Raw genomic sequence first — 22,553 nt, 5'->3', positions numbered from 1 at the left:
GAATCAACAACAGAGTGTCCACTCCTGAATTTAGGATGGAGGGTAAGTAACAACTAAAAGATTGTTAGGAGAGAGAGAGAGAGAGAGAGCGAAAGAGAGAGAGAGAGAGAGAGAGAGAGAGAGAGAGAGAGAGACGAGAATAGAGAGAGAGAGAGAGAGAGAGAGATAGAGAGAGAGCCCTCGAGCTGCTATCTCGCTCGATATCTCGCTCTCGCTCGAGCTCTCGCATCCCTTACGCGTCGATCTATCTCGCTTCTCCGAGATCTGAGCGAGAGTCCTAGAGCAGGCAGCGATAGACCGACAGCAGAAGACAGACAGACCGAGACAGACAGATAGACAGACAGATAGACAGACAGATAGACAGACAGATAGGCAGACAGATAGACAGACAGATAGACAGACACAGATAGATAGATAGATAGACTAGATAGATCGATAGATAGATAGATAGATAGATAGATAGATAGATAGATAGATAGATAGATAGATAGCTAGATAGATAGATAGATTCGATAGATAGATAGATAGATAGCTATCACCAAACTCTATCTCCGCCTACATTGATGACTGCATTTGTGTACCTCCTTTACCCATGCAGGACTCACTGACCATCCATTTTACCACTAACTCCATCCTGCACTCAAATTCACATGGACCTTTTTCGACATCTCCCTACCGTTTCTAGACCTCACCATCTCCATCGCGGGTAACAGACTACTGACCGACATCTACTACAAACCCATGACTTCCATGGCTATCTGGACTACACTTCTTCCCACCCTGGTTCCTATAGCTGGGTGGCAGTGAACTGTGAGGAGAATGCTATGAGAATGCAGGGTGACTTGGACAGGTTGGGTGAGTGGGCAGATGCATGGCAGATACAGTTTAATGTGGATAAATGTGAGGTTATCCACTTTGGTAGCAAAAACAGGAAGGCAGATTACTATCTAAATGGTGTCAAGTTGGGAAAAGGGGAAGTACAATGAGATCTGGGGGTCCTTGTTCAACAGTCAATGAAAGTAAGCATGCAGGTGCAGCAGGCAGTGAAGAAAGCGAATGGCATGTTGGCCTTTATAACAAGAGGAGTTGAGTATAGGAGCAAAGAGGTCCTTCTGCCATTGTATAGGGAGGGCCCTAGTGAGACCACACCTGGAGTATTGTGTGCAGTTTTGGTCCCCTAATTTCAGGAAGGACATTCTTGCTATTGCGGGAGTGCAGCGTGCAGTTTACAAGGTTAATTCCCGGGATGGCGGGACTGTCATATGCTGAGAGAATGGAACGGCTGGGCTTGTATACTCTGGAGTTTAGAAGGATGAAAAGATATTTTATTGAAACATATAAGACTATTAGGGGTTTGGACACGCTAGAGGCAGGAAACATGTTCCCGATGTTCTCTGCCTCAGAGGGAGGTGGAGGCCGGTTCTCTGGATACTTTCAAGAGAGAGCTAGATAGGGCTCTTAAAGATAGCGGAGTCAGGTGATATGGGGAGAAGGCAGGAACGGGATACTGATTGGGCTGATCAGCCATGATCACATTGAATGGTGGTGCTGGCTCGAAGGGGCGAATGGCCTACTCCCGCACCTATTCTCTATTGTCTATTGTCATTTGTAAATATATCTTGTTGAGTGTTTCCAGCATTTTTCTCTTTTTCATTTCAGTTTTAATTTATTTTCCATTTCTGCTGCCCACAGCCTGGTCACTGCTGTTGGCCTGCTCCACCTCATGTGTCCCTTCAACGCTGGCAGGTTGGGTTCATGGAATTTGACTGGTGGACAGCACTGCGGGAATGCCTTTGCCAAAAGGCACTTCACCATGGCTTTCTCAGGTGCATTTAGCCATGGACAATAAACATTGGCCTCGCCAACACCTCCCAAAATATCAGAGGTTATGGGGAAAAGGCAGGAAAATGGGGCATGGAGGGAGAGATAGATCAGCCATGATTGAATGGCGGAGTAAACGATGGGCCGAATGGTCTAATTCTATTCCTATCATATGATCTTATGAGGTTAATTCCCGGGATGGCGGGACTGTCATATGATGAAAGAATGGAGCGACTGGGCTTGTATTCACTGGAATTTTGAAGGATGAGAGGATATCTTAAAGAAACATATAAAATTATTAATGGATCGAACATGCTAGAGGCAGGAAACATGTTCCCAATGTTGGGGGAGTCCAGAACCAGGGGCCACAGTTTAAGAATAAGTGGTAGGCCATTTAGAACTAAGATGAGGAAAACATTTTTTTTCAGAGAGTTGTGAATTTGTGGAATTCTCTGCCTCAGAATGCAGTGGAGGCTGATTCACTGGATGCATTCACTGGATGCTAGCAGAATCAAGGGGTATGGGGAGCAGGCAAGAACGGGGTACTGATTGTGGATGATCAGCCATGATCACATTGAATGGCGGTGCTGGCTCGAAGGGCCAAATGGCCTATTCCTGCACTTATTGTCTATGTATTTATGTATCTGTGAAAATATAATTTATTTTTCTTCTATATCTTTATGTGATTGCTTACAATTAGCTGGGTGACTAGGCCACTCCGTCAGGCATTAACAGTGAATCAAATATCTTAAGATATGGGTCACAGAGATTGATCCAGATAGTGGTGACATTTCCCATCCTCTGAAGGATATTGTTGAACCAGCAGGGTATTCCAACAACCCGACATGATTTATGTTTTTGGTGCTAAATCACAAGCGTTAGATTTACTGGCTTTGGCTTCATAATATGATTTGACTGCTGTTCCATTAACTGATGGCTGGGTGGTTGTTATGCAGGGTCGAACAGACTTATGGAAAAGAAGAATGCAAACAAAACTATTCTGGACTTCTTCTCAGCCATCAAATTCCAACATGGACCATTTTCCTATTTGCAATTTCAACTCCATCTATTTCATAAACATATACATGAGCATACATATTGTCACCAGCTGTATTCAAGGTGGGCCTTTGTATATTTTACAGCATGCCAGTCTACCTACATTAACCTTTCATCTCCTTATTTATCAAGTATCTACCTACCTCTTCCTTAAACTATTCAAAGACTGTTTCCACTGTACTTTGAAGAAGAGAGCTCTGCAGAGACATAACACTCTGAGAAGCCTTGGTCTTCTCAGATGCCATAAGTAAGCCCCTTTCCCCATTAATAGCCCTGCCCCACGGTGCGAGTTCATTCCAAAAGCTCCCCCGAGTTTAAAAAAAATCAAACTCGTGGAAAGCACGGAGAATGAACGTAGCGGGTACGTCGGAGCTCGGGGACATCTCTTAGCGCTAACGGCAGGTACTCGGGAAGACTCGCTAAAGGCAGGTAAGCACGGGAAGACTCGTGAAGAGTTTTCAACATGATGCAAAATGTCCACGAGAGCCCTGAGTACCGACGAGTGGCGATTATCGTAAATCTCCGAGTTCGAATCAGCGCAAACTTGGGAGAACTCTTGGAATGAACTCGTACCGTGGGACAGGGCTTTTACTGCTAAACACAGTTATCGTAAACTCATTAAGATTAGTGGTGGAAAGTGATGTCTGAGGTGTTCACTTTCTCATTTTGTACTCATGTCATGTACACAATGTAAGGAAAAGTAAAACAATGTTTATAACATGGGGATTAACAAATATAAATTTCAAATATGAAAACTTACCTTGAGAATTTTGAATGAAATAATTACGAGAGGTGAAAAAGCTTTTATATCAACGTTTCTGTCAGAAATAGTTTAGATTTATTAACTGTATTCCGTGTACTCAGTGGGTGTTCAGTGACTGAAATTTAAATAGAAAATATGATTTTTCTCTGCTCTGCTCCTGAATAACAATTATTGCAATGCACAGAAATACAAATATTAATCTCTGCCTGTGATTCTGTTCCTGTACAAACATAATTCTTATTTGGTTTCCCTTGTACCTGATGAAGTCTCAGCAATGTCAATTTCATGCAAGTTTCAACTTTCCACCAAGAGTCATTCAGAAGCACAATTTTCCTACAAGCTCCTGTCTTTGTGACTTTGATTCATAGTACAAGCTTCATTCATCCAAAGGGGCAAGTTCAAGTTTATTTAATGGAATTGAAAAATATAATTTAGCTGCTTAAGGATTTGATAGAGAATTCTGTTGAAATATCAGACTTATTGGTGAAAATATTGTTTCACACTGCGTAGCCCAACTTCCACCACAACCACCCCATTCCTACATTTTATGTGCAGTGATCGCTGGTCGGTGTGGGCTCGGTAGGCAAAAGGGCCTGTTTCCACGCTGTATCTCTAAAATAAACAACAAAAAATGAAACTATCTGCCTTTCTCTAGATACAAAGAACTGCAGATACTATTTTACAAAAGAAGACGCAAAGTGCTGGAGTAACTCAGTGGGTCCAGCAACATCACTGGAGAACATGGACGCGCAACATTTCGGGTCGGGACCCTTCTTCAGACTGATTGCAGTAGGGTGAGAAAGCTGGTAGAGAGGTGAGGTGGGATGAAGCCAGGCAAGTGATAGGTGGATGCAGGAGAGGGGAGCTTTTGCAGATTGTTGGACAGAGGTCAGCGATGAAAAGACAAAAGCTGGTGAGATTAGGAGATACAGAGAGAACAGGCATGAAATGTGAAAAGGAAGCAATATAGGTGGAAAAGGACAGAGGCAGAGGCGGGGAAAGGCAGCAATGGATGTGCATCCAGGTGGCAAGTGGGACACAGGGAAGAGAAGGGAGAAGAGGGGGTGGGTTGTTTGTAGGATAGTTAGCTAAAATTGGGTAATTACGTGCTCATGCTGTTAGGTTGTAGGCTAACTGTCTTTGACTATATCTTCCAGTTAAATAATGCTGCTGCCTTTAAAATCCAATTTATTATTTCTCTTTATGCTGGGGCATATCCAGAGAAATCTCATATTTGCCCAAAGCAATTGAATGAGACTTCAGGAAATCCCAGCATTGGAATATAATCACTGGAAATGCAATGCAGGTATAAAGCTTCTAGTCAAAGAGATGTCGTTCATGGACATATCTGCTTTGGACGTAGTTCAGTTCTCAGTTCAGTTCAGTTTAGTTTATTGTCATGTGTACCAAGGTACAGTGAAAAGCTTTTTGTTGCATGCTGACCAGTCAGCAGAAAAACAATACATGATTAAAATCGATCCATTTACAATGTATAGATAGACGATAAGGGAATAATGTTTCATGCAAGGTAAAGCCAGCAAAGTCCGATCAAGGACAGTCTGAGGTGATCAAAGAGGTAGATAGTAGTTCAGCACTGCTCTATAACCATATAACCATATAACCATATAACAATTACAGCACGGAAACAGGCCATCTCGACCCCTCTAGTCCGTGCCGAACACATAATCTCCCCTAGTCCCATATACCTGCGCTCAGACCATAACCCTCCATTCCTTTCCCATCCATATAACTATCCAATTTATTTTTAAATGATAAAAACGAACCTGCCTCCACCACCTTCACTGGAAGCTCATTCCACACAGCTACCACTCTCTGAGTAAAGAAGTTCCCCCTCATGTTACCCCTAAACTTCAGTCCCTTAATTCTCAAGTCATGTCCCCTTGTTTGAATCTTCCCTACTCTCAGTGGGAAAAGCTTTTCCACGTCAACTCTGTCTATCCCTCTCATCATTTTAAAAACCTCTATCAAGTCCCCCCTTAACCTTCTGCGCTCCAAAGAATAAAGCCCTAACTTGTTCAACCTTTCTCTGTAACTTAGTTGCTGAAACCCAGGCAACATTCTAGTAAATCTCCTCTGTACTCTCTCTATTTTGTTGACATCCTTCCTATAATTAGGCGACCAAAATTGTACACCATACTCCAGAATTGGCCTCACCAATGCCTTGTACAATTTTAACATTACATCCCAACTTCTATACTCAATGCTCTGATTTATAAAGGCCAGCACACCAAAAGCTTTCTTTACCACCCTATCTACATGAGATTCCACTTTCATGGAACTGTGCACAGTTATTCCCAGATCCCTCTGTTCACCTACATTCTTCAATTCCCTACCATTTACCATGTACGTCCTATTTTGATTTGTCCTGCCAAGATGTAGCACCTCACACTTATCAGCATTAAACTCCATCTGCCATCTTTCAGCCCACTCTTCCAACTGGCATAAATCTCTCTGTAGACTTTGAAACTCTTCTTCATTACCCGCAACCCCACCTATCTTAGTATCATCTGCATACTTACTAATCCAATTTACCACACCATCGTCCAGATCATTGATGTACATGACAAACAACAGTGGACCCAACACAGATCCCTGTGGCACCCCACTCGTCACTGGCCTCCAACCTGACAAACAACCATCCACCATTACTCTCTGGCATCTCCCATTCAGCCACTGTTGAATCCATCTTGCTACTCCACCATTAATACCCAACCATTGAACCTTCTTAACCAACCTTCCATGAGGAACCTTGTCAAAGGCCTTACTGAAGTCCATATACACAACATCCACTGCTTTACCCTCATCAATTTCCCGAGTAACATCTTCAAAAAATTCAAGAAGATTAGTTAAACATGACCTTCCAGGCACAAATCCATGTTGACTGTTCCTAATCAGACCCTGTTTATCCAGATGCTTATATATATTATCTCTAAGTATTCTTTCCATTAATTTGCCCACCACTGACGTCAAACTAATAGGTCTATAATTGCTAGGTTTACTCTTAGACCCCTTTTTAAACAATGGAACAACATGCGCAGTACGCCAATCCTCCGGCACTATTCCCGTTTCTAATGACATTTGAAATATTTCTGCCATAGCCCCTGCTATTTCTACACTAACTTCCCTCAATGTCCTAGGGAATATCCTGTCCGGACCTGGATATTCTCTGTGATAGGATGATTCAGTTGCCTGATAGCAGCTGGTAAGAAACTGGGTAGATGTTATTTGAAAATATACAATAATTTTTTGTAATACTTTGGTTTCTAACTTCATAATATTTCCTCACTTTTCTTTTGGATAAAGCAAAAAAATAGTCAAGTTCTCGAAAGATAAGCAAATCGAACCCTATCCTTCCTGTGATGTATGAATTGTAAGTTAGGAAATTGTGCAAACTGAACATACATAAAATAGTTATAAATATGATTAAATGTTCTACCTAATACTGTGAGCAAAACATGTTCTATTAAAGCACTGCCTTTGAACCTGAGATTTTGAATGAAAGTGTGAATAAAAAACACAAAAGACAATTTAATGGGCAATTTTAATTAGGTTTTTATCAACTATTTTGTTTGAAATTTTATTTTGAACATTATAAATATCAAATGTAAATGTTTACCAAAATTACATGAAGTGGTTCATTAACAAGCTAATAGAAAAATCTTTTCATTTTCATTTTCTATGTCAAAATGTTAATATCCTTGGAAATCATTTTCTATATAAATATGAATATGTTTAGAATGAATTATTTTTGCATTATGTTAAGTAATTGTTAGTAATTTCTACTTCAAATCTTGGCTTCAAATTCCTTTCAGGATCAAATACTTGTAGATGTGAGAACTGTTTGATCTGAAAATGATGCAGCGAATACTGTCAATTAAATAAATTAATGAGGTGATTTCCCATGCTGTGGGAAAGGTAGGACTAGACCCTGTATGCCAATGAATAGTTGTATTTAATGGGTGATGTTCTAATATATGAAAATATGAGCAAGGCTCAGAATCATGAAAGGTATTCAAAATTCCAGTCCTGCACTTGATCTTTAGAAATGTATCAATGAAGTGTTTCACAAAATATTTTAGTTGAAGTCAGAAGTATTATTATGAAGTACTATTCAACTGATAACTAGTTAAGTGAGTGGGAGCATTTCAATAGGACACATATGGCAAGGATTAATATAATCGCCGGGGTGTACTGGCAAGTCATGCTTGCGGCAGGAGTGTACCGGCAAACCGCGCTTGTGGCGGGAGTGTCGCGGCAAGCCGCGCGGATCCAATCCACCAAACAACCATGCTGCCGACCGAAATGCACCTTGGTAGGCCTGACTCGCCTGACAGGCCTCCCAGGGAACTGCGGAGAAGCTGGACAGCGAGGCCTGTCTGGGCAGAAGAATCCTCAGTGGCGGCGGTGATGGGTGCCTCGACGTAGGCGGCGGTGGAGCCTCGGCGGCAGCGTGAGCCTAGGCGGCAACGGGAGCCTCGGCAGCGGTGGGGCCTCGGTGGCAGCAGGAGCCTCGGCAGTGGAGGGGCCTCGGTGGCAGCAGGGGGAGCCTCGGCAGTGGTGGGGCCTCGGCGACAGTGTGAGCCTCGGTGGCGATGGAGCCTCGCGACAGACTTGTGATCAGGGGTTGATGAGTGTGAGGGGGGGGAGGGGAAGACAATGGGGACCCGCGCATTGGTTTCGTATCGTATCGTATCGAATCATATCCTATCATAGTTGCAAATAATCATGTGGAGAATTGTTAAAAACAGTATAATATTACAGATGTATCTGAGTGACCATAAACAGTTAAGGTTCATTGATTTCCATTGGTACTTGGCAAATGGACAAAACATAATGAAAATGAAATTCACTATTGGAATTTGTTACACATTGTTAGAGTGTTGTTATTGTATCTATCTCAACTACTTCCAGTAGCTTAGTTCAGATTAGAGATACAACGTGGAAACAGGCCCTTCGGCCTTCCATAGAAACATAGAAAATAGGTGCAGGAGGACGCCATTCGGCCCTTCGATCCAGCACCGCCATTCATTGTGATCATGGCTGATCATCCACAATCAGTAACCCGTGCCTGCCTTCTTTCCATTCCCCTTGATTCCGCTAGTCCCTAGAGCTCTATCTAACTCTCTTTTAAATTCATCCAGTAAATTGGACTCCACTGCCTTCCGTCGCAGAGAATTTCACAAAAACATAACTCACTGGGTGAAAAAGGTTTCTCATCTCAGTTTTAAATGGCCTCCCCTTTATTCTTAGACTGTGGCCCTTTGGTTCTGGAGTCCCCCAACATTGGGAACATTTTTTCTGCATCCAACTTGTCCAGTCCTTTTATAATTTTATATGTTTCTATAAGATTCCCCCTCATCCTTCTAAATGCAAGTGAATACAAGCCCAGTCTTTCCAATCTTTTCCCATATGACAGTCCCGCCATCGCAGGGATCAATCTCGTGAACCTATGCTGCACTGCCTCAATCACAAGGATGTCCTTCCTCAAATTAGGGGACCAAAACTGCACGCAATATTCCACATGTGGTCTTACCACGGCCCTGAACAACTGCAGTATGACCTCTTTACTCCTAAAATCCTCTTGTTATGAAGGCCGACATGCCATTAGTTGTACTTGCATGTTTACTTTCAGTGACTGGTGTACACGGACACCCAGGTCTCGTTGAACTTCCCTCTTTCCTAATTTGACACCATTGAGATAATAATCTGCCTCCCTGTTCTTGCCGCCAAAGTGGATAACCTCACATTTATCTACATTATACTGCATCTGCCATGCATCTGCCCACTCACTCAACCTGTCTATGTCACCCTGCAACCTCCTAGCATCCTCTTCGCAGTTCACACTGCCACCCAGCTTTGTGTCATCTGCAAATTTGCTAGTGTTACTCTTAATTCCATCATCCAAATCATTAATATATATTGTAAATAGTTGCGGCCCCAGCACTGAGCCTTGCAGCACTCCACTCACCACTGCCTGACATTCTGACAGGGACCCGTTTATTCCTACTCTTTGTTCCCTGTCTGCAAATCAATTCTTTATCCATGTTGATACCCTACCCCCAATACCATGTGCTCTAATTTTGCCCACTAATCTCCTGTGTGGGGCCTTATCAAAGGCTTTCTGAAAGTCCAGGTTCCCTACATCCCACTGGCTCTCCTTTATCCCTTTTATTTGGCACATCCTCAAAAAATCCCAGAAGATTAGTCAAGCAGGATTTCCTCTTCGTAAATCCATGCTGAATTGGACATCTTTGGAATGTGGGAGGAGACTGGAGCACCCTGGGAAAACCCACACAATCACAGGGGAGAACATACAAACTCCGTACAGACACCAGCTGTAGTCAGGATCGAAACTGGGTCTCAGGTGCTGTAAGGCAGCAACTCTGCCGCTGCGCCACTGTGCAGCTCTCTGGCAGCTCATTTCACCTGCCCACCAACCTCTATTGAGAAAGTTTCCCCTCAGGTTCTCCCTATTAAATCATTCCCTTTCACTTTAATCCTATGCCCTTGAGTTCTTGATTCCTGGGTAAAGAATTCTGTGCATTCACCCTACCTATTCCACTCATGATTTTTATACACTTCTATAAGGTCAGCCATCAGACTCCTGCACTCCCAGGAATAAAGTCCTAGCCTGGCCAACCTCTTACTGTAACTCAGCCCCTCCAGTCGTGGCAACATCCTCATAAATCTTTTCTGAACACTTTCTAACTTAATGGCATCTATTTCATGTCAGAGTGACCAAAATCAAATACAATTCTCCAAGTACAGTCTCACCAACACTTTGAATTATTGTAACATAATGTCCCAACTTCTATTCTCAATTCCCTGACCAATGAAGGCCAGCATGCCAAAAGTCTTCATCATTGCTCAATCATTAATGCCACTTTCAGGGAACTATGTATTTGTCCTTGATCCCTCTGCTCGTCAATACTCCCCAAGATCCTACCATTCACTGTGAATGTGCTGCCTTGCTTTGACTTTCCAAAATGCAACATCGCACACTAATCTGGAAGGACAATATTCAGAGATGGTCTTGGCATCATGTTGAACACAGTCATTGTGGGCCGAAGAGCCTGTTCTTCTGCTGTTCTATGTTCTATATTCTGTCGGAATTAAACTCCATTGGTCAATCTTCAGCCCACTTGCCCTGCTGATCTTAATGCCCCTGTCCCACTTAGGAAATCTGAACGGAAACCTCTGGAGACTTTGCGCCCCACCCAAGGTTTCCTTGCGGTTCCCGGAGGTTGCAGGTGGTTGTCGGAGGTTGCAGGTAGTGGAAGCAGGTAGGGAGACTGACAAAAACCTCCGGGAACCTCCGGGAACCGCATGGAAACCTTGGGTGGGGCGCAAAGTCTCCCAAGGTTTCCGTTCAGGTTTCCTAAGTGGGACAGGGGCATAAGTGGGACAGGGGCATAACTGTCTATTTTGGTGTTAATAAATATCTTTAATGCTATTGTTACTAAAGTAACAGGTTTTTTTTTAAAGAGTTAATACTGCATGATCTGATGAAAGCAGACAAGGTAAATGATCTAATTTTACTTCTTGAATGAAAATTAGCAAAGGTAAATTAAATGTTTATGCTTGAAAAGTTCCACAGAATTCTGGTCCAGGAAACTGAGTCCCCAATTTAAAATGGGATCATGAGCAGATGGTGGTTGGGTGGAGGAGAGAAGAACTGTTATCAAAGGACGAGTGTGAAATACGAGTTGATATTGCACTTATACCATGCAAGCTTATCACCAAACATGCGGGACTTGGGGTCAGCACTCATCTCTGCAGCTGAATCCTCGACTTTCTGACCAATAGACCCCATTCAGTAAGGATAGGGGACAAATCATCCTCCACGATAATCCTCTACACGGGGGCTCTGTAAGGTTGCATTCTCAGCCCCCTTCTTTACTCCTTGTACACCCACGACTGTGCAGGCATGTACAAATCTAATTCAATTTTCAAATTCGCAGAGGACACTACCATTGTGGGCCAGATATCAAATAATGATGAGACGGAGAACAGGAAGGAAATTGTGAACCTTGTGTCCTGGTGTTGAGACAGCAATCTTTCTCTCAATGTCAGCAAGACAAAGGAGATAGGGATGGATTTCAGGAAGTGAAGCGGTACACATACCCCAGATTGCATTTACAGCGCCAAAGTAGAGATGGTTGAAAACATTTAATTCCTCGGAGTAAATATCACCAACAACTTCTCCTGGACCAACCATATTGAAGCAACGACTAAGAAAGCACACCAATGCTTCTACATCCTTAGAAGGCTGAGGAAGTTTGACATGTCCTTTAAAACTCTCACCAACTTCTACAGATGCACCAGAGAAAGCAGTTTATCAGGATGCATCACAGCTTGGTTTGGGAACAGCCCACAAGACCAAGACAGCAAGAAATGGTAGCGAATTGTGGACGCAGCCCAGACCATCACACAAATCAAGTCCCTCCTATTGACTCCATTTATACCTCACGCTGCCTCGGCAAGGCCAGCAGCATAATCAATCGCACCCTGGCCACTCCCTCTTCTCCCCTCTGCCATCAGGCAAAAAGTGTAAAAGTATAAAAACACACACCACCAGATTCGGGGACAGTTTCTTCCCAGCTGTTATCAGGAAACCGAATCATCTTAGCACAACCAGAGAGCAGTGCTGAACTACTATCTACCTCTTTGATGACCCTCAGACTATCATTGATCGGATTTTGCTGGCTTTACCTTGCACTAAACGTTATTCCCTTATCACGTCATCATACAGTGTAAATGGATCGATTGTAATCATGTATTGTCTTTCTGCCGACTGCTTAGCATGCAACAAAAAGCTTTTCACTGTACCTCAGTACATGTGACAATAGACTAAACTGAAACTAAAGGCTGATACTTATTTGTATTTGATGGAACAAATGACGGCCACCCACTCTTTGAAATGTATGTGTCTTATGCAGAATAGGTAGGAGTGAAATACAGTATGGTGCACAAATGCACAAATCATTAGGAATACTACCTCGGTGGTGCAGTGGTAGAGTTGCTGCCTTACAGCGCTTGCAGCTGCCGGAGACCCGGGTTCGATCCCGACTACGCATGCAGACTGTACTGAGTTTGCACGCTCTCCCCGCAACCTGCGTGGGTTTCCTCCAAGATCTTCGGTTTCTTCCCACACTCCAAAGACGTATGTAGGTTAATTGGCTTGGTGTATGTATAAATTGTCCTTAGTGTGTGTAGGATAGTGTTATTGTGCGGGGATTGCTGGTCAGTACGGACTCGGTGTGCTGAAGGGCCTGTTACCATGCTGTATCTCTAAACTAAACTACCAAATCACAAAGTGATGAAGGGATTTAGCAGGCCAGGCAGCATCTGTAGAGAGAAATGGGCAGATGAAGAGAGATGGATCTTGTCTGGACATTTCACTCCACAGATGCTACCTGACCTGCTGAGTTCATCCCGCACATTTTTTTTCAAGCATCTGCAGTTTCTTGTTCCTCCTTTAGAATTAGTAGTTCAGGTTAACAGACCCATAAAAACTGAAATGTGTAGGAAGGAACTGCAGATGCTGGTTTAAACTGAAGATAGACACAAAAAGCTGGAGTAACTCAATGGGTCAGGCAGCATCTCTGGAGAAAAGGAATAGGTGACGTTTCAGGTCAAGACCTTTCTTCAGCCTGAGAGTCAGGAGAAATGGAAACAAGATATATAGACGGTAATATTGAAAGATATAGAACAAACTAGATTAAGTGGGACCTGTTGGGTCCTTGTCACACAGGAGGCTTGGTTCCCCACAACAATATTCCACCACTCACCCATAGCCCCCAACTGCACAGGCGCAGCTCATTTACCCTCATCTCTTGCACTCTCTCCCCCTCCTCTTCACCCTCCCTCTTCTTTCCTCTCTCCTCCTCCTCCCCTCCCCAATCCCTCCCTCACCTCTCCGTCCCTCTCCTTTACCCTAACCTCAGTCACTCCCTCCCTCCCTCCCTCCATAACACCTCTCCCCTCCCTACCCCCTCCTATCCCTCTATCCCCCAACTCCCCGCTCCTCACCTCCCCTATCCCCACCACTATCCCTCCTCACCTCCCCCACTGCCCTCCTCTCCCTCTATTCCCCACTCCCTACCTCTCCCACTCCCTCCCTCCTCTACTCCTTCTCCTCTCGCTCTATTCCCCCTCCTTGCCACTCTCCCTCCTCACCTCCTACCTCTTTTCCCTCTCCTCATACCCACCCCCAATCCCTCCCTCACCTCTCCTTTCCCCTACCCTCAGTCACTCCCTGCCTCCATAACTCCTCTCCCCTCCCTATTCCCCTCCTCTCCCTATATCCCCTCTCCTCCCCAGGATCTTGAGATTGCCGCTCCTCTCCCCTCTTGCGTGCCCCGGAGGAGCATCAGCCATTGGAGCCGATTGAGCCAGGCCTCGGAGCAGCCCGGAAGCACCAGCAGCTACGGCCACGCCGGCATGTGAGCGGGGGTTGTGTGGGGGTGGGGGGAGAGCTCGGAGAAAAGACGGGGGAAGAGCCATGGGGGAGACGGTGGTATCACGGGGAGGGGGGCAGGAGCCAGAGAGGGGAAGGAGCTGGAGCTGTGGGGCATTGCGATGGTGGTGCGTTAGAGGACTCACACCGGGCGATGAATGCTCTCCTCCACCGAGATCAGATTCACTGCTTTCCGTTTGGCGACATTGCCGCACCAGGCCAGGTCGCTTCCAGTCCCTCCAAAAATTGTGTCCGGTTGGGGACCTCCGCCGGCCTAAGACGCGATGGCGCAGGAAGGGGCGGACCTTCCCGCAGAGTGACAGGAGAAGAGACTAATCAGCATGCCGCTGACTGGCAGGAGAGGAGAAACCTCGCTAACTTTTATGATATACCACCGATCGGAATGAAACTTGGTGCACCCGCTGCACAGGAGAACTGTGATTGAGCTGGCAAACAATCGTAGCCCTATTGCATACCGTTGTTGCGCAAATAGAAAACCCATGCAAACCAGAAGCGCACAATATCAGAGCTTTAGTTATGTATAGATAGAATAGATAGATAGATAAAGGAAAGATATGCAGAAAAGTAACAATTCTTACATTCATTTGTTAATTATCCCTCTATCACCGTCTCTATCTCTCATAAGGTCATAAAGTCATATGTAATAGGAGCAGAATAAGGCTATTCGGCCTACTCCGCCATTCAATCATGACTGATCTATCTCTCCTTCCTAACCCCATTCTCCTGCCTACTCCTCATAATTCCCTGACCCCTGTACTAATCAAGAATCTATCTATCTATTCTTGCAAAATATCCATTGATTTGGCCTCCACAACCTTCTGTGGCAAAAAATTCCACAGATTCACAACCCTCTGACTAAAGAAATTCCTTCTCATCTCCTTCCTCAAGGAACGTCCTTTAATTCTGAAGCTATAACCTCTAGTCCGAGAAAGGCCCACTAGTGGAAACATCCTCTCCACATCCACTTCACTCTATCCAAGCCTTTCACAATTCAGTACGTTTCAATGAGGCCTCCCCTTATTCTTCTAAACTCCAGCGAGTACAGGCTCAGTGCCGTCAAACGCTCATCATTATTTAACCCACTCATTCCTGGGATCAATCTTGTAAACCTCCTCTGGACCATCGCCAGGGCCAGCACATCTTTCCTCAGATATGGTGCCCAGAATTGCTCACAATACTCCAAATGCAGCCTGACCAGCGCCTTAGACAGCCTCAGCATTACATCCCAGTCTTTATATTCTAGCCCTCTTGAAATAAATGCTAGCATTGCTTTTGCCTTCTTTATTACCAATTCGACTTTGCAGATGAACTTTTTGTGAATCCTGCACCAACCAAGTCCCTTTGCACCTCTGATTTCTGGATTCTCTCCCCATTTAGAAAATAGTCAACGCTCTTGTTTCACTTTCCCCTGACTCTCAGTCTGAAGAAGGTTCTTGACCCGAAACATCACCTATTCCTTTTCTCCATAAAAACTGGAAACTGGGCTTTGTTTCTCAGGAAGGAAACCCGATAAGCGGAAAATTGGAGTGGATGTGGAAGTTGCTACCCAATGGATTGGTTGGAGCAAAAAGCTTGAATGCATCACCCAAGTTTCCGAGGGAGAAAGAGAAAATTTATACTGAGAAACTGAAGTGAGTGGGAAAAAGCTTGTGTAAGTCAAAGAGGCCCGTCTCCATGCTATAACAGCTATGTATTTATCTATCACATTCTGCAGTGGTTAAACCTCTCTCTGCTCTGCCTGCAAGAGTTATAAACTGTGGCAAAAGGGTAGTATTAAAAAAAAAGGACAATGTATTTTGGTTGAACAGGTACTTTGGATTCGATCTTCACTAAGGGGACACAAACAATCTTCCTGATGTAGTAGTGGCCAGAGGAACTGGGGTGACAGAGGAACTGGGGTGACAGAGGAACTGAAGGAAATCCACATGAGGCAGGAAATGGTGTTGGATAGACTGATGGGAGTGAAGGCTGATAAATCCCCAGGGCCTGATGGTCTGCATCCCAGGGTACTTAAGGAAGTGGCTCTAGAAATCGTGGATGCATTGGTGATAATTTTCCAATGTTCTATAGACTCAGGATCAGTTCCTGTGGATTGGAGGTTAGCTAATGTTATCCCACTTTTTAAGAAAGGCGGGAGAGAGAAAACGGGGAATTATAGACCAGTTAGCCTGACATCGGTGGTGGGGAAGGTGCTGGAGTCAATTATAAAAGATGAGATAGCCGCACATTTTGATAGCAGTAACAGGATCGGTCCGAGTCAGCATGGATTTACAAAGGGGAAATCATGTTTGACTAATCTTCTGGAATTTTTTGAAGATGTAAGCTCGGAAAATGGACAAAGGAGAGCCAGTGGATGTAGTGTAACTGGACTTTCAGAAAGCATTTGATAAGGTCCCACATAGGAGATTAGTGGGCAAAATGAGGGCACATGGTATTGGGGGTAGAGTGCTGACATGGATAGAGAAGTGGTTGGCAGACAGGAAACAAAGAGTAGGGATTAATGGGTCCCTTTCAGAATGGCATGCAGTGACTAGTGGGGTACCGCAAGGCTCGGTGCTGGGACCGCAGCTATTTACAATATACATCAATGATTTGGATGAAGGAATTCAAAGTAACTTTAGCAAATTTGCAGATGGCACAAAGCTGGGTGGCAGTGTGAACTGTGAGGAGGATGCTATGAGAATGCAGGGTGACTTGGACAGGTTGGGGGAGTGGGCAGATGCATGTCAGATGAAGTTTAATGCAGATAAATGTGAGGTCATCCACTTTGGTAGCAAAAACAGGAAGGCAGATTACTATCTAAATGGTGTCAAGTTGGGAAAAGGGGAAGTACAACGGGATCTGGGGGTCCTTGTACATCAGTCTATGAAAGTAAGCATGCAGGTACAGCAGGCAGTGAAGAAAGCAAATGGCATGTTGTCCTTTATAACAAGAGGAATCAAATATAGGAGCAAAGAGGTCCTTCTGCAGTTGTACAGAGCCCTAGTGAGACCATACCTAGAGTATTGTGTGCAGTTTTGGTCCCCTAATTTGAGGAAGGACATTCTTGCTACTGAGGGAGTGCAGCGTAGGTTTACAAGGTTAATTCCCGGGATGGCAGGACTGTCATATGCTGAGAGAATGGAGCATCTGGGCTTGTACACTCTGGAGTTTAGAAGGATGAGAGGGCATCTGATTGAAACATATAAGATTGTTAAGGGCTTGGACACACTTGAGGCAGGAAACATGTTCCCGATGTTGGGGGAGTCCAGAACCAGGGGCCACAGTTTAAGAATAAGGAGTAAGCCATTTAGAACGGAGACGAGGAAACACTTTTTCTCACAGAGAGTGGTGAGTGTGGAATTCTCTGTCTCAGAGGGTGGTGGAGGCAGGTTCTCTGGATGCTTTCAAGAGAGAGCTAGATAGGGCTCTTAAAAATATCAAAGCCAGGGGATATGGGGAGAAGGCAGGAACGGGGTATTGATTGTGGATGATCAGCCATGATCACATTGAATGGCGGTGCTGGCTCGAAGGGCCAAATGGCCTGCTCCTGCCACATATTGTCTATTGTCTATTGTATTTATTGAGATTAGTTCATGAGGCTGAAAGCTCAACAACTGGAAAAATAATTACTATTTACAAATTGGGCTTCCAAACCTATTGACGTAAATTGAGAATTGGAAAATCATAGGACAGGGAAATATCAATTACATTTAACAGGAGAAAATGCATTTTATCACAAAATGAACCGCCAAATAAATACAATTTACAAAAGCTTATCGACATGATAAAGATATTACGAATATGGTCAGTCACAGTCCCAAAACAAAACGGAACAGTTGCCTTTCTTATACAATGAGTCCTTTCAGAACAAAGTCAAAGTATTGTTTCAAACTGAAAACAAATACCCTCAGTAAAAAAAAGAAACAAAATATTAACCTTTCCAAAATTTGTCAAATGGAAATTCACACGCAAGACATTTACCAACATCAATTTCCTGCTATTTCAATCGTCAAAACTGTGTGCTAACTGCAGATGACCTTTGACATTGTTACATCATGTGTTTACTATAACAAAACACAAAGGAAATTACTTCTGCTGTGCTCTGCTTGCATTCCTGACACAAACATGCATTGTGTTCAGAAGAGAAGTACCGGAAAGCAACTAGCTCGAAACCCATTGACCTATTTATGACCATAGTGTCCCAGAATAACTCCAAATTAAATCTAATGCATGGGCGGTATTAGATATTGGTACCACCTCACTTTTCCTGCTAAGTTATAAGATGCTTGATAACATCATTACGATTACTGTATGATAATGAATATTTTGACATGACACATTTAAAGAAATATTAGATGCCAGTAATGGCATTCATTAACATTACAGGAAGCAAAAGCCAATTAGAACAATTTTTATATTCTTAGTGACATACCTGAACAGCACCATTTGACAAATTACTGAAAAGTGCCTGTCCGGCACTGACTTTGTGTTTGACACCTCTCACTGTGCCGTTTTTACTCAAGATATTAATTCTCTTTCTATAGATTCCTCTGTCCTTTGCGTTACCCGCCAGCAGAAGCATGTCATCACATTCACTGTCACTGCCATCAGTTTCCAGGGGGAAATGCTGCTGGTTACATCCATTCACTTCAATGTGATCGCTGCAATGCTCGCTCTTGGAGATGCTGGCACATTTAGGCACCTGCAAGCCCACCAGGTCTCCGTCAGTGTACACTTCTTTCAGCACCCTTCCACTGTTCGCAGAAGATATCCGAAACCTGACTTTTTTTTGCCGGTGTTCTCCTTCCGTCTTCATTATGCCATTGAGCCCAGAGTTTTCCATTGAAGAATGAAGTTCACATTTTTTTGGTTTCAAATAAAATTATCTTGCAGCCAGCTGAAGATCTGCACGTCGATTTTCCCTTGATGTCAGCAGGTATTTCACACATAGAGCACTCCCATCACCATGCAACAGTGTGAAGGAGAATATAACTGGTGCTGATCCTGAAAACGTTCTACTTCAATAATGAATAAGATTACATCATAGTCGCCTTTATAACAGCAGAAGGTAACATGATATCGATGATTAAATATTTAAGTTGCCATTGTGTACTCTCTGTGTAACAACCAAATGTGAGAAAGTATTAAAAAATATTTAGTTTCAACACAACATTCCCCTCCGATTCATTTTGAAACCTTCTCCAGATATAATGGCCATTGTAACAAGTATTTGACTTTAGTGCTGGGATATTGAGAATCACCTTTGCTAAATACCATAAGAATTCAGCAGCTGGAGAGGGCTCCCTGACAAAACATGTTTAGAGTTCTCTCCACTACAATAAATGGCAGAAAGGAATTTCATTCGGTTCTGGAAAATGCATATGAATATTCGTCAAAGGAACACAAGATCAATGGATAATTAAAATGGGCATGAACATTAAGGGACTTGCTTGCAACTCAACCTCAGCCTCTTATTTTGATAAATCATGGTTGCATAGTTGGAATGAGCTCCTTCCAAAGGCAGTTCATTGCTTGGCTCATGACTCTTATGAATGCATTGGGAATTACAGATACAAATGGTGTGCTAGTGCTTCAGTTTTTCATGTTAACATACCTCCAACAAAGTACAATTCAGTCCCACAAAAGGTACAATGGCTGCCACATCGATAAAAACAATATAACAATGTGTTTTTCACTTCGCAGTGTTGAAATATATCATTCAGAATGTTCATTAAATGATTTTACTGCTGGCAAACATACATAAATTGTAAAATGAAAATACAAAGTGCTGGAAGCTCTTCAGCAGGTCATGCAACATCGGTGGGTAAAGAAATAGAGTCAACATTTCAGATCTAAGACCTCGCAAGGAACCTGCATCAGAACAGTAAGAGTGAGAAAGCTATTTTATTAAGCTGCAGAAAGGGAAAGAGTAAAGGAACCTTTCATAGCGTGCTAAACAGAATTGTCAAGGTTAGCCAGTGATTAACCAGTGGTAAGAAACAGAATAGAAAAGAAGCAACAGATTGAAGCATAATGGAGGAATATGGATCATGTTCACTCCAACGCCCACTAACGCCTCTTTGAACGCGTAGGAAGTTTGGCATGTCCCCTACAACTCTCACCAGCTTCTACAGCTGCACAAAATAAAGCATTTTACGAGGATGCATCACAGCTATGTTTGGGAACAGCTCCATCCAAGACCACAAGAAATTGTAGCGAATTGTGGACGCAGCCCAGACCATCACACAAACCAACCTCCCTTCCATTGATTCCATTTATACCTCACGCTGCCTCGGCAAGGCCAGCAACATAATCAAGGATGAATCGCACCCTGGCCACTCCTCCCCTCTCCCATCAGGAAAAAGGTATAGAAGAGTGAAAAAACACACCACCAGATTCGGGGACAGTTTCTTCCCAACTGTTATCAGGAGACTGAATTATCTACCACAACCAGAGAGCAGTGCTGAACTGCTATCTACCTCTCGGAGTATCCTTGATCAGACTTGCTGGCTTTACCGTGCACTAAACGTTATTCCCTTATCATGTATCTATACACTGTAAATGGATCAATTGTAATCATGTATTGTCTTTCTGCTGACAGGTTAGCACGCAACAAAAAGCTTTTCACTGTACCTCGGTACATGTGACAATAAACTAAACTGAACTGAAAATGTGCAGGCTGACGAGATTATTTATCTTGGCATCATGTTCGCCATAGACATGGTGGGCCAAAGGACCTGTTCCTGTTCTATGTTTTATTTTCTATGTTCTACGTAAAGGTACATCCACTTCTGTGGATACAATGAATCATTAAGTCTAAATGGAAGATAAGGTTCCTCAAGCCTACATTGGGGATCTTTGGAATTATGTAGAAGGTTAAAGACAGAAGTGTCAGAATAGGAATGGGATGAAGCAGTAAAGTAACAGACGACTGGAAGCTCAGGATTCCCTTGTTTAGTTTAGTTCAGTTTATAGTGTCAGATACGCCATGGAAACAGGCCCTTTATTCTACCGTCCACACCCACCAGCGATCCCTGTACACAAGCACTATCCTACACATTAGCGGCAATTTACAATATTTGCCAAAGTCAATTAATCTACAAACCTGTACATCTTTGGAATGTGGTAGGAAACCAGAGCACCTGGGGAAAACCCACATGATCACAGGGAGAACATACAAACTCTGTACAGACAGCACCCGTAGTCAGGATCGAACGCGGGTCTTTGGAGCTGTAAGGCAGCAACTCTACTACTACGCCACGGAGCCTCGCCTCTGTCACCCTGTGCCGTTCCTCTGCACCACTGTGCGGCCCCCTGTGGACTGTATAAAGTTCACCAAAGGATTCTTGTGCCTCCATTGCAGGGAATACCACATTGTGGTAATGGAAGGACTGCTTCACTGGAAGGACTGTTTTGGGGTCCCCAGATGATGAGCAGGGAAGAGATTAAAGGACAGGTGTTGCAATGCATTCAGTTGAATTGAAAACTGCTTTAAGAAAGTGCCTTGAACAGAATTCCACCTGCAAGCATATCTTTCACTTCCCCTCCCTTCTGGCATTCCAAAAACGTCACCCCCTTCACAACTGCTGGATCTACTCTTCCATTTCCACCATTCTTTCTTGTTTCATTTCATTTGCTTTGTCATTGCAATCTCAAAAAGTGCAAAATTTGCCCTTTCAGAACATTGAACACAGAACTACAGCAAAACAGTACAGGGCGGCACGGTGGCACAGCGGTAGAGTTGCTGCCTTACAGTGAATGCAACTCCGGAGACCCGGGTTCGATCCTGACTACGGGTGCTGTCAGTACGGAGTTTGTACGTTCTCCCTGTGACCAGTGTGGGTTTTCTCCGAGATCTTTGGTTTCCTCCCACACTTGAAAGATGTACTGGCTTGGTAAATTGGCTTGGTAAATGTAAAAATTGGCTTGGTAAATGTAAAAATTGTCCCTAGTGGATATAAGATAGTGTTAATGTGCGGGGATCGCTGGTTGCCGCGGACCTGGTGGGCCGACAGGGCCTGTTTCCGCGCTGTATCTCTGAACTGAACTGACCTGAACAAAAGAACACACCTTTCTGTCCACAAAATCTGTGCTGAACATGATGCCAAAATCAATTCTTAATTGCCTGCACATAATCCACCACCCTCCACAACAAACTTTATTTAGCATCTGGGCTCATTATAATCCTCATGGTCTAATGTTTTGCACTTCAAAATAAGTTTAAAAACAAAGAAAGTAGGATGAAAATAGGAATATAGGATGAACATAAATGGGTGGTTGATTGTCAGAGCAGATGAGGTGGGCTGAAGGGTCTGTTTTCATGCTGCATTTTCCTATGACTCTATGACAATATATAAATTATGATTTGGTGGAACTACATTTTACACTCACAATGGAATCTTTGTCCTATAATCATCAATATCTGAATTG

The 22,553-nt window shown here is 43.6% G+C and overlaps 1 protein-coding gene across 1 annotated transcript in view; it reads right to left on the bottom strand.

Moving 5' to 3' along the window:
* Nucleotides 1-18,999, bottom strand: part of grxcr1 (glutaredoxin and cysteine rich domain containing 1) — a 103,130-nt gene extending 84,131 nt beyond the window's left edge. Inside the window, exon 1 of the mRNA XM_033027916.1 lies at nt 18,556-18,999. Coding sequence (XP_032883807.1) covers nt 18,556-18,966 — 411 coding nt within the window. The 5' untranslated portion in view covers nt 18,967-18,999. The remainder of the gene's footprint in view (nt 1-18,555) is intronic.
* Between the last annotated feature and the right edge of the window lie 3,554 nt (nt 19,000-22,553).

This window comes from Amblyraja radiata, chromosome 1 (assembly GCF_010909765.2).
Source record: "Amblyraja radiata isolate CabotCenter1 chromosome 1, sAmbRad1.1.pri, whole genome shotgun sequence".
In the NCBI taxonomy this organism is placed as follows: Eukaryota; Metazoa; Chordata; class Chondrichthyes; order Rajiformes; family Rajidae; genus Amblyraja; species Amblyraja radiata.
This window is presented reverse-complemented; position numbering and strand designations above follow the sequence as displayed.